At 57.7% G+C, this 11,557-nt stretch overlaps 2 protein-coding genes across 2 annotated transcripts in view; both read right to left on the bottom strand.

Moving 5' to 3' along the window:
* Window positions 1-6,438, bottom strand: part of TRIM47 (tripartite motif containing 47) — a 13,368-nt gene extending 6,930 nt beyond the window's left edge. Inside the window, exons 1-6 of the mRNA XM_026861279.1 lie at window positions 5,849-6,438; window positions 5,259-5,354; window positions 4,951-5,184; window positions 4,308-4,479; window positions 3,888-3,968; window positions 1,851-2,377 (exon numbers count right to left, since the gene is read on the bottom strand). Coding sequence (XP_026717080.1) covers window positions 1,851-2,377; window positions 3,888-3,968; window positions 4,308-4,479; window positions 4,951-5,184; window positions 5,259-5,354; window positions 5,849-6,295 — 1,557 coding nt within the window. The 5' untranslated portion in view covers window positions 6,296-6,438. The remainder of the gene's footprint in view (window positions 1-1,850; window positions 2,378-3,887; window positions 3,969-4,307; window positions 4,480-4,950; window positions 5,185-5,258; window positions 5,355-5,848) is intronic.
* Window positions 6,439-8,134: 1,696 nt separating this feature from the next.
* MRPL38 (mitochondrial ribosomal protein L38) overlaps window positions 8,135-11,557 on the bottom strand; it is a 4,174-nt gene continuing 751 nt past the window's right edge. Inside the window, exons 2-6 of the mRNA XM_026861278.1 lie at window positions 11,252-11,324; window positions 10,645-10,690; window positions 10,115-10,273; window positions 9,134-9,270; window positions 8,135-8,756 (exon numbers count right to left, since the gene is read on the bottom strand). Coding sequence (XP_026717079.1) covers window positions 8,620-8,756; window positions 9,134-9,270; window positions 10,115-10,273; window positions 10,645-10,690; window positions 11,252-11,324 — 552 coding nt within the window. The 3' untranslated portion in view covers window positions 8,135-8,619. The remainder of the gene's footprint in view (window positions 8,757-9,133; window positions 9,271-10,114; window positions 10,274-10,644; window positions 10,691-11,251; window positions 11,325-11,557) is intronic.

Below are 11,557 nucleotides of genomic sequence, written 5' to 3'. Positions count from 1 at the left end.
GGGGACTGCCCCCCCCCCACATCCCGCGGGACCAGGTCCCCAGTCACCCGCTCCCTCCGGGGTCAGGGTCTCACCCCCGGGGTCTGCTCCGCCCGACGGGCATCTGGTCCTTTCCCCCCCATACCCCGGCATCTGCTGCCTTCTGGGAGATCTGACCCCCCCGGGGGATACCACCCTGCTGAGGATGTCCCGCCTCTCACCCAGGGGCGACAAATTCCTAAAGGATCGGCCCCACTGGCATCCGGACCCTCCCCGGGGTTCTGCTGCCCTCGGGGTAGCTGCTGCACACCCTCCCCCCCAAATCTGTCCATTCCAATCCCCCTCCCAGAGGTCTGCTGCCCCCCCACGAGCATCCCCTGCCTCCCGGGATCTACTGTCCCAGAACCTGTTGCCACCCCCCTGCACCCTGGGGCCACACGGAGGGGCCTGAGCCCCCCCAAGTACAGAGGTGCGGGTGCTTTCCTGCCAGCCCTTGTGCCCATGGATCCATGTCAGCCGTTCCCATGGCCGAAAAGGGGCCACAGTGCCCAGGTCCTGGCTCGAACCCTGTCCCCTCTTCCTCCGGAGCCAGTAAGGCACCAGGCAGGGACGGGGAGACACCAGAGTGCTTTCGGTATGAGAATCTGTCTGGTAAACATAGGATCTCCGGACACCTCCTGTGCACAGACAGTTTTTTGGCTTGGATAAGTTCCCAGGTCCATGCCGGCCCAAGGTCCCACCCAAGGACAGGGCCAGGAGTGGGGAGGCGCAGAGTGAAGGAGGAAGCACAGCAAGACAAATCGCATCTGTCTGTGAAGGGGATTGATCCTTTTAAGCCATTTTTCCCCAAAGGAAACAAGCTCATGTGATTCACTCCCCACACATTCACCTGCACGTCCCCAGCACCTTTGAAACTGGTGCCCAGTTTCACCCCATTAGCCCTCACCATCCCTGCAGGGGCAGGGGGAGATGCCGGACCTGCCGTCCCACCCTTGGAAGAGCTTCAATCAAAGCTTCAGGTTTTCTTCTGCGCTAGATCAACCTTGGGGCAGAGCCATAGGAAACCAGATTTCCTTACTGCAGTGCTACTATAAATTAAGCACCTTCTAATTCTGCTCCATGGCACTGGTCCCTGCGAGGACACGGAGGGGCAGGACGGGGCCCTGCAGGGATGGGTGCGGGAGCAGGGGCACCCAGCTCACCCCCTCAGTGCTGCTTGTTCCCACAGCTCCCACCAACGCTGAGGTGAACCCCTTAGGAAAATAGAGCTTTATTGGGGAAAGCAACTTTGTACAAAGAGCAGCTGCAGGGTGGCACCTCAGATAGGTGCTCTGCCATGTCCGAGAGTGGCAAGAGGGAACTGTGAGGGGCTGGGGGAGCCTGTGTGTGCAGCTGGGGGAGCACAGGGCTCCCTCCATGTTGCTCCACAGCACCCAGTGGCTACAGCACCCCCCTCTGGGGTCCTCCTCACCTCAAATCCCCCCCAGGCTTAGCAGGTTTGGCCAGGACAGGAGTGAGAAACCTATTCTTGCACCCTCCCTACCCCCCCCTCGCCCCCTCTGCAGGGACAGACACCCACATGTGCCCCCACACAGCAACCACGGGCTTCATCCCCACGGCGAGGGCACAGCCCTGCATCCTCTCCCCTGCCCTAACTTGTATCATCAGTGTGATATTTGCATATGCAAATCAGAGTGGGTTAATTTGCATGTCTGTCCTCATCAGCCCTTGTTAAAACACGTACCCCACTCCTGCCTCAGCATCCGGGTCCCATTCACACCGCAACAGCCCCTGGCTGCAGCTTGGCTGCGGCACCAGCCTGGGGCTTGCCAGCCCGGCTAAGGGAGCAGCACCATGGCTCCAGCTCAGTCCCTCCGGCACAGCGTCATTGCTCGCCCCTCGCACAGCCAGAAGACGGGAAAGAGGGGCTGGGTGAAGACACTGTGGAAAGAGTGGATGAGCTGTATCCTCTCCCCGAGGCCGTAGAAGGAGAGGAGCCCCTTACCATAGTCCAGGCTGACCCCCAGGTTCTTATATAGCTGCTCCTGGATTTTCTTTGCCTGGCCCTTGTGCCAGGCCAGGTAGCAATCCTCCCGCACCTGCAGCCCCCAGGACCCCCCATCCAGGCCGATGTTGAACTTGTGGCCCTGCTGCCGCTCCCAGGGGAGACCATGGTAGGTCACTCCTAGGATGACAGAGTGGCTGGAGATCTTCACCTCCCAGTAGTGGTGGCCATGGCCGTAGCCCTGTGTGCACATCACCTGCCAGGGTTCGAAGCGGGGTCCCTGCTCCTGCCATCCGCAGATGGCACTGGGGCCGTGTTTGGCTTTCCGGTTCCCTTTCGACAGCTCCAGGTACTTGTTGGCCGTCTTGGGATTGAAGGTCAGGTTGCGGTGGTCTGAGAAAAGAAACAGCATGGACAGGGCTGAAATTCATCAGAGCTTTATGCCCTTCATGTGAGCCCCCACAACGGTGGTACGGCTTAAACTGCATAGGGCTGGCTCCCAAAACAGAAGGGAACAAGCTGTAGCACATTTGGAGGGGAAGATGCGATACCTGCCCACCTGCCTGCCACAAGGAATGGAAAGAGCCCAGAAGTAGCTGGTGAGGCACCGAGATGTGACGTTTCACCCTCTCCTTGCACAGCCCAGCTCAAAACCAGCAAGCAGCAGTGGCTCTGTGGTCATTTTGGAATGGTTGTGCTTGGTTTTAAGAGCAAAAAATATGAGCATGGGTGGGAAGAGGCAGGAGGAAAACAGGCAGTAAGTGAGCAAACATGGTATTGTGGGGCATTACTCTATTCTGCACAGGCTGCGATAAATCCTCTTGCCACGGGCAGTTGCAGGCCACCAGCACCTCACCCTCCTTCAACAACCCAGCCTGGCCAGCTACGCTGGGCTCATGCCTGCTGCCCATAAATAATGGCTTTTTCCTATTAATATCCCTGAGAATGTTTTGTGGGGCCTGATGGAAGGAATCCTCACAGGTTCTCTAGTCATCAATCACCTCTCTGGCAAGAGTGACATGACCAACATGCCCTAAACATTATCCAACCCTCTTCCTAACAGGGAGGAGATGGGAAAAGGAGCACTGAGGAAATTGCTGAGGAACTGGAGTGGAATGGGCCCAGGGAGGGAAGGGGACATGAAGGACTGCGGCTGGGAGTGCTGAGGCCACATCCCTGGACAGAGAGCAATGACTGTAGGCAGGGCTCTGGACTGGTGCTGTGCCATGTGGGGTGCCTGGGGCAGCCCACGACACGTCCCTGTGGGTGAGCACTTGCCAGCTGCTGATGCTGCCTGCCTGCCTGTGGGGAAGCTCTGTGTCTAAACACGAGCTGCTGGGAACAGGCACATCATTCCTGCTCAAGCAAGATGCCTGAGGTGGATGAAAAGGAGAGAATGGAGACAGGGCAAGATCTGGGACAGTGGCTGACCCAATGCCAGGCACTGGCAGCCCCAGTTTCCACAGGAAAGTGTTCCTTGTTCATCTCGTTTAGGCATTGGAATGGGCTGCCCAGGGCAGGGGGGGAGTCCCCATCCCTGGAGGGGTGGAAGAGTCGGGCTGACCCAGCACTGAGGGATCTGGTGGAGTTGGGAACGGTCAGAGTGAGGTTAAAGGTTGGACTGGAGGAGCTTCAAGGTCTTTTCCAACTGAGATAGTTCTGTGATTCTGGTGCTGCTAATGCACCTAAGGAGCCCTTTCCCAGCCACACAGCATCCCCCAACCCCTGGCCCTGCAGCACCCTTCTCTGCATTTAGGGAGAGGGATTGGGAGAGTGAGGGAAGGAGCCCTTGTCCCCAAAGCCATGACCACCCTTCTCCCAGGGAAAAACCTGGCTTGGTTGCCAGATCCTGCTGGGGACCCCAGCGGGGTGCTGCCCCTCCAGACCCGCACATGCTTCTCACCCTTCAGAAGCTCAGCTCGGAGCTGGCACTTGGGGACAGGAGCCACCACCTTCACCGCCAGCTCCTGGGGATGCACTGGGCCTGTGGAGGATGGGGACAGGCATTTTGAGGGATGCCACCCAAAAACTTTTTCCTTCCCAGCTTTGATGGGAGAAGCAGGGGAAGGAGGAAGTCTATCACATCCAAGCCTGGGAGTGGGCACATGCCACTGTGCTTGGCATTACCAGCAAGGAGGAGGCCACAGGGAAGCCACCCAGCCCATCGCGCCCCATTGATAGCCACGTGCTGAACAGTAGATGCGTGTCCCCATCCCAAACCCTTGTGCCCAGCAGCCACATCCCCAGCACGGTGACATGGGCCAGGCTGTGGTTCAGGATGACTTGGAGCCCTTCAGGATGACCCTGTGAGCAGAAGGGTTACCTTGGCCAGCGGGGTCGGGGGCTTTGGGGGCCATGGAGCTGGGCAGGTCCTCCAGCAGGAGCCTGGAGATGTTGGTGAGGATCTCTTCGATGGGCTTGACCACAGCAGCTACATCAAACTCCACGGGCAGCAGCGCCTCTGGGCTCTCCAGAGGTGGGAGCAGGGGGAACTCCTGTGAACAGATGAAGAGACACCCATGCACCAGCCCGGGGAGGATCCGCAGCTCCGAACCCCACCCGCACACACTATGTCTCCCCAGTGGGTGATGGGGCATCCCCAAACATCTGCCATTAGCTGTGGCTGGTGCTCGGAGTCAGGGGACAGTCACAGCGGGAGTGAGAGGCTGCAGGGAGCAGAGGGGCTGCAGCACAGGACTTTGTGTCTTGCTGGCAGTAGAAGAGCTTTGCTGAGTGGTTTGGGGGTGGGAGATGTTGCCCATGGCCCTGAGGGCAGCACCATCCGCTCCCATCCAGCATCACTCCCTTCAATTTTTCACGGGCCCCCCCCCCAAAAGCAGCACTTCCCCACAGCCCCATCCCAACCCTAAGCTGGGCTGAGGATACATCCCCCAAGGGGAAGGGGTCGACCACATCTCTGCCCTCCCCGAAAGGGCGCAGGGAGGGACACAGCGCTGGCATGGTACCTGGAGGAAGGTCCTGTGGTTGGGGCAGGCCAGCAGGCCCTGAGCCCTCTCCCTGTGCTGGCCAAGGACATCCAGACGGTCCTTCAGGAAGTTCCAGTCCTCCTCCACACGCCCCAGCGCTGCTGCCTGCTCTTGCTCGATCCTGGACACCATCTGCCACTGGAAATCCTCCAGGGCTTTCCTCAGGAGGGCAAATTTGCTCATAATTACCGATTTGAGCCCCTCGGAGGAGTCCTGGGCAGGGAAGAGCTGTGAGAGCCAGCACCCTCACACCCACACGCCCCCCACAGAGATGGCCACAGTGTTACCTTGATGCTGCATGTTTGCTCCTCCAGCTCCTGCATCACCCGTTCAATCCTCTCTGATTCTTCCTGGGCTTTTTCCAGGGACTCTTTCAAAAGAGCCTGTAAAGGGAGTCACCAATGTCCTGTGGTGCAGCACGCTGCTGCCCGCCTGGCCCCCGGGAGCTCATTCGGGGCTGCAGGACAAGGTTTGCAGGGGAAGAAGAATGCTTGGGAAGAGGAGAGGCTGCATCCAGGGTCGCTTAAAAGTGAAATCTTGTTCTGGCTTTCACCACTTTTTCATCTGTTTCCTTTAGATTGGGGATCACAAACACACATGGCACCATTTATCCAGTGCTGCTGGATTTACCCAGCTCTCTGCTGCTCCTGATAGCCCCTGGTTTCTCGGGGAGCAGCCAAGCACTGGTGGCATGTCCCTGGCCAGAGCCCATGTTCAGCGGAGGCCAGGCACAGCTCGGCACACAGAGGCACATCACACGCCCACAGCAGGACACGGGCCAGTGGAGGGGGATGTCGTGCTGTGCCTGAGCTGCTGTGACTCCCCCTTGCTCACCACCCCCTGCCATCACCCCAGTCCTGCCACCTATTGTCCCCACCTGCTTTTTAAAGCGCTCCTCCTCGAAGAGCACCCGTCGGTGCTGCTGGCAGTGCCGGATGGTGCAGACACAGCAGATGCCCCGCTGCTCATCCTCGCAGTACAGCTCCAGTGGGCGCCCGTGCTGTGGGCACAGCTCGCCGTGGGCCACCTCAGATCCCTCTGTGCCCGAGCCCCACGCCTCGCCATCCCGCGCCAGCTCCACCACGCTGTACAGGGTGACATTCTTCTCCAGCTCCGGGCGCTGCTCGAAGGCCCTGCGGCACTCGGGGCATGTGTACCCCTTCTTGGCCCCGGGAGGCTCCTGCTCTTGCTTGTGCCAGTGGTCGCTGATGCAGCGCTTGCAGAAGTTGTGCCCGCAGGGCAAGGTCACGGGCGCTCTGAACAGCTCCAGGCAGATGGAGCACACCAGCTTCTCCTCCAGCTTCTGCGAGATGGGCGATGCCATCCTGCCTGTGGTTTGGATCAGGGCGACGGGGAAAGAAACCAGTGAAAGAAGCCGGGGAAATAGAAACTCAGCTGTGTAGAGGAGGAGGAGATGGTGACGCTGAGCCCAGGGCGGGTCAGGGCTGCGAGCCAGGCGTGCTCTTAAAGAGACACCCGGGGTGCCCCCTCAGCCACGCTGGCTGTGCCACGGGCTGAGGGCTGGAGCCGCTCCCCCAGCACCGGGAGGGCTGCGCAGCACGACAGGAGAGCCTGGAGAGGAGGAAACGGGGCAGCGGCGCCGCAGGGAGACACACGCGAGACGCTGATGGGGCTCGGAGCAGCGTCTGTTCCCGGGAGTGTGTTTGCACTTCCCGGGAGTGTGTTTGCACGGGGACACCCACCATCTCGGATTTGATTTCACTCCTTTCTCACCCTTTGAGAGAACTTCCTGGCGGCCTCCCCTCTGCCAGGGCTGGGTCCCCGAGCAGAGCGTGGCACAGACCTCAGCACAGTGCTCCCGCCATCTGCCAGCCTGGGAACCAGCAGGGAGGGGCACCCACCGCTGCTGCACCCACACGTCACCTCCCTCTGCCGCGACAAGGCTGTGACACATGCCACCGGCCAGGCAGGGCCACATCCCTCTCCTGCATCTTTCCCTTTTGAACGACAGCTTCTGCTCTCTGCATATGCCTGGGTTCCTGCATTGGTCCCATCCGTCAGGGAGGCATCTGTCTCCTTCACTTCTTCATTCTGACACCCTCCCCTCCTTGCCCCCCACCCTGTTTATACACTTTCCTTGGGTCCCTCCCCTAGGCCAACGCACATTCCTACGTATCCCATGTATGGGGAGGGGTAAGGTGCTTCATGGGATGATGTAACTAGCATGATCTTGCTAATCTTTATTAGCATACTCAGGGTGTCAACTTTGTCTTTCATGGATAATGAAGGAAAGGTCCTTCACTGGATCGATGCCCTTGAAACTTTACAAGATGCCCCAGAGCAGAACCGTCCTGTCTCCACAGGGCTCCTTCCTCCAGCCCACCCAGTGCTGCCCAGGCAGCCTCATCAGCTCCACTCTGCACCCCCTGACCAGAGTTCCACTACTCAGAGTGCTTGAGACATTCCCCAGCTCAGGGGGCTCCACTCCCCCCATCCTTTCTCTCTCAGGCTGTTTGTCCTCACAGGCATCTTTTTGGGGAGTTCCAAGTCATCCCTCACACTGCTGTGGTCACCTCACCAGCTAGCTCGCCCCGGCTTAAATCAGACACCAGAACCTTTCAGGGCGGGATGAGAGTTCAGGGAGCTCAGGTGTAGCTGAGAAGGGCCCTGAGCAGGTGCAGGGGGGAGGTATTTCAGCACATTCTCAGTTGTTTTCCGGAGGCCCTTATTTCCCAAGGAAGGGGCAAACCTTAGAAAAAGGGACTGGGAACAGGGAGCTGCAACAGTGAGAGCATGTTGGTGTTAGGGGGTTTCAAGCTGGGAAGGGGGGATGTGCAGAGAGCCCTGCTGAGCACAGCAGAAGGCAGTCTCTCCCCAGCCTGGGGACAGGCCCAGCAGTGCCAGACCAGCACTATGCATCTGCTCAAGCCCAGCACCTCTGCAGCTCTGCTTCTGCTCCACCGGCATACAGGGAGCGAGGGGAAGGAGCCTGAGGTCCACACACTGGGGCAGCTGTTGGCAGAAGCCAGCTCCACAAACGCTGACCTCGTGCAGGTTTATCACCTGCGCAGCCACACTCTTCCCGCCCTCCAAGAGCCAAGAGGGAAGGGGAAGGGCTGCCCTCCTCCCCTGCTCTCTGCTGAGGTCCCCAGTGCTGCGCCAGCCGGCTGGGATACCAAGCTCTTCCCAACAAAGACAGTGCTGCCAGCATTGCTCAGAGTGTGTTTAATCAGATGAGAACTGCACAAATGAAAGCAGACATGGTCATGAGCTGCAATGCTGGAAGAGGAGGAAATCCAGGCTGGTCTGGCTCTGTTCCACAGAGAAAAGGGTGATCTGTGCAGAGGAGCAAGGCAGGGCATCTTGAGGGAGACTCTACCCTGCCACCCCTACTGATCAGCTCTGCTACAGAATCAGGAGCAAGATTTCAACCTGGCCACGGATTTGCTTTCATCTAGGAGCATCCTCTTTAAGTAACCTTCTGACCATGCAGCTGCCAGCACTACAAATGCCTGTTGCCTTCAGCCGCATACCTCCCAGCACTGCCAGCGCAGGGGAATTGGGAGCTGACGGGCTGAGACTGTGGTCTCCCTCCAGAGGCGGCGGCGGCTCCCAGCTGCACCGCTGAGGGAGCGCAGGGAAGGCAGCAGCCCCCTCTGCCAAGAGCCGAGAGAGGAGGCCGGGTCCCTAGTAAATGCCGTAGGTGGGCTCCTCTGTGTCTCGGTATCGGTCCAGGTACCTCAGAGGCTGCTGGCGCGGGAACTTTAACTGTGGAGGATGGTAAACGGGCGGCCGCACCAATTCAAACACAGGCTCTCTCATATCTGCAAAGCGGCGATGCTGTTAGCAAGAAGGCCCAGATCCAGACCCCGACCCTCCACCTCAGCAAGGAAGGGCCCTGGCGCGCACACAGGACCAGGGCTGCCCCAGTGCTCCCCGCTGAAGGCTCTTTCCTGGTTATGGTAAAATGCTCCTTCAAAATGGCCCTTTACAGGTTGCTTCCTCAGACTGCTGTGAGGCTGGCAGATGAGGGCTCGCTCTGTACCCAGCCTGAGCTGTAACAGCTCCTAGATAAGGGGCCAGGCCCCAGCAAGAGCCTACAGGCACAGCTCACCCACTGACCCTCCATGTCACACGCAGGGGCTGTGTCCCAGCCCACAAACAGGCCCCCTCACACAGCCCCACACACTGCATTTCTTACCAAAAAGCTGATGGAAGACCTGAGTAACAGAGCTGTCCCACTGACACTGGAAAAACGCCAGCCCTGCCGGGGTCATTGCATCCTCGTGCTTCCTGTACCAGTCAAAAGTGCTGAAGGTACGCATCTTCAGGCTGTGGCTGGAAAAAAGCACAAGAGCTGAGGTGGCATGTTCCCACAGCACCCTGGTAGGCAGCTACTTCCCCACATCACCCCAGAGGCTAGAAAACAGAGGTGGAAAAGGAAGTCACGAAAACAAAACCTCCCAGCTCTGTGCACATTTCTGCCTCAGGCAGGGCAAAGCTCTTTCTCAACAGCCCATGACAAAGCGACAGCGTTCTGCATCGCTTGCAGGGCTGCAACCTCGTACAATCACAGAACTATCTCAGTTGGAAAAGACCTTGAAGATCCTCTAGTCCAACCATGAACCTCACACTGACCATTCTCAACTTCACCAGATCCCTCAGTGCTGGGTCAACCAGATTCTTCAACCCCTCCAGGGATGGGGACTCCCCCCCTGCCCTGGGCAGCCCATTCCAACGCCCAACAGCCCCTTCTGCAAAGAAATCCTTCCTCAGAGCCAGCCTGACTCTGCCCTGGGCAGCTTGAGGCCATTCCCTCTTGTCCTGGTGCTTGTTTCTTGGGTCAAGAGACTCATCCCCCCTCTCTGCACCCTCCTGTCAGGGAGTTGTAGAGGACAATGAGGTCTCCCCTCAGCCTCCTCCAGACTAAACCCCCCCAGCTCCCTCTGCTGCTCTCCATCAGACCCGTGCTCCAGACCCTGCACCAGATTTGTTACCCTTCTTTGGATATGCTTGAGTAATTCAAATGCCTCAGGTGACACGCAAACTCAAAAGCAGCCTCAAACAACCCTGCAGATGAAAAGGAACTGCTCTCCTACAGCAGTAACAAACATGGGATCATCACGAGCAATAACAGCCAAGCCAAGAGAGTATGGAACCGCCCAGAGAAAGCCTGAGTTACCACGGCGTCGGCCGAACATCATCGCTGAAATCTATGGGGCACTCTTGCTTGAAGAGGAGGAAGATGAAGCGATGGTAGCCAGTTCCCCTGGCAGGGAAGGGGGGCAAGTAATGGCACATCTCCTTACCCGACTTGATGTCGTTGCCTGGGATGTTCGTCCTGAACACAAACAAGTTTACTTCACTATATACCCACCCATTTCCCTCCATTAGGACCACCAGATTCACCCAGCATTGCCAATCAGTCTCTGCTATGTTCTGACATGACTTACGCCCTGTTTGACAAACAGTTAACAGAGGCTGTTTTCACTGGAAGAAAAATTACCCCCAGTGACTTGAGTGCCAAACAGCAGCAATGCCTGGAACTACGGCATCTTTAGCAGGACCCAGGGGGAAAGAAGCCAATGGCACCAGAGAGGGCCACGGAACCGCTGCAGCCGAGGCTCCTTCCCGAGCTGGAGGAGTTTCCGCCCGCTCTGCCTGGGATTGCCCTGAGCTGAGCAGCGCATGGCTGCGAGGTGCCGTACTCACACCAGCCAGTGCAGGTACTCCGAGTCCGCATCTCTTAAATGTCCATCTGTAAACGCACACAACAGGGAAAGGTGACTTAGGGACACATTGATGTTTGCATCAACCCCAAAGTGAGAATGCCCGGATCGGCTCTGAATGGAGGGGGCAGCTCCAGCATTCCTCTCCTACCAGAAAAGTAACTCAACCTTGTAGGATTGAGCTTAAAAGAAGGAGCAAAGAACTCTACAGATGGAATTCCAAGATTAAAACGAATTCTTGCTCAGCTGCTTTACGTCACCGTGCCTTGCTTTCTCAGAGCAAACAGTGTCAGCTAATCTACCGCCCAGGCAGACTGCCGAGGGAGACAGGGCTTTGGGGGTAAACCAAAAATGAGAGTCAGGGAATTCTTCCCTCTACACTCCAACACAGGTCCTGTTGTATCACTGTCCCATCCCTTAACTGCCAGAAATTTGGGAAGGCTACAATCTCTCCTGCATATGTAAAATGTCCCTACTTGCCAGATATCACATCATCTCAGCTCGTGCAGCCACAACGAACAGGAGCTGACCAAAAGCAGAGTGAAACAACCCAGTTTAAAGATGTTTTTTTTAAAGAACCCACTACTCACCTGGATTTGTCAGCAACAAAGTCCAGAGGGAGCCTTTCTCTGCCTCGTATGACACTGCAGGGGGACTAGAAGCCTAGAAGAGCAACAGAAAGGGAATGTAAATTGCACAAACAACAGCTTCCATTCAGACCAGGTCACAATTTCCAAGGCAAAGAACATGCACTTGTCACGGGCACAGCCAGGAGACTGGGCACAGCCACACCACCCCCAGTAATCCAGCTCCACCTGGAGAGGCCCCAGGGGGCTTTATTAAACACCAGCCTGTGGACAGACAATGACCCTGTTGCAAAGCTCTCTCCTTGTCAC

This window comes from Athene cunicularia (genome assembly GCF_003259725.1).
Source record: "Athene cunicularia isolate RWA chromosome 18 unlocalized genomic scaffold, athCun1 chr18_part1, whole genome shotgun sequence".
NCBI lineage: Eukaryota > Metazoa > Chordata > Aves > Strigiformes > Strigidae > Athene > Athene cunicularia.
Note: the sequence above shows the minus strand (reverse complement) of the source record. Positions and strands in the feature narration are given on the sequence as shown.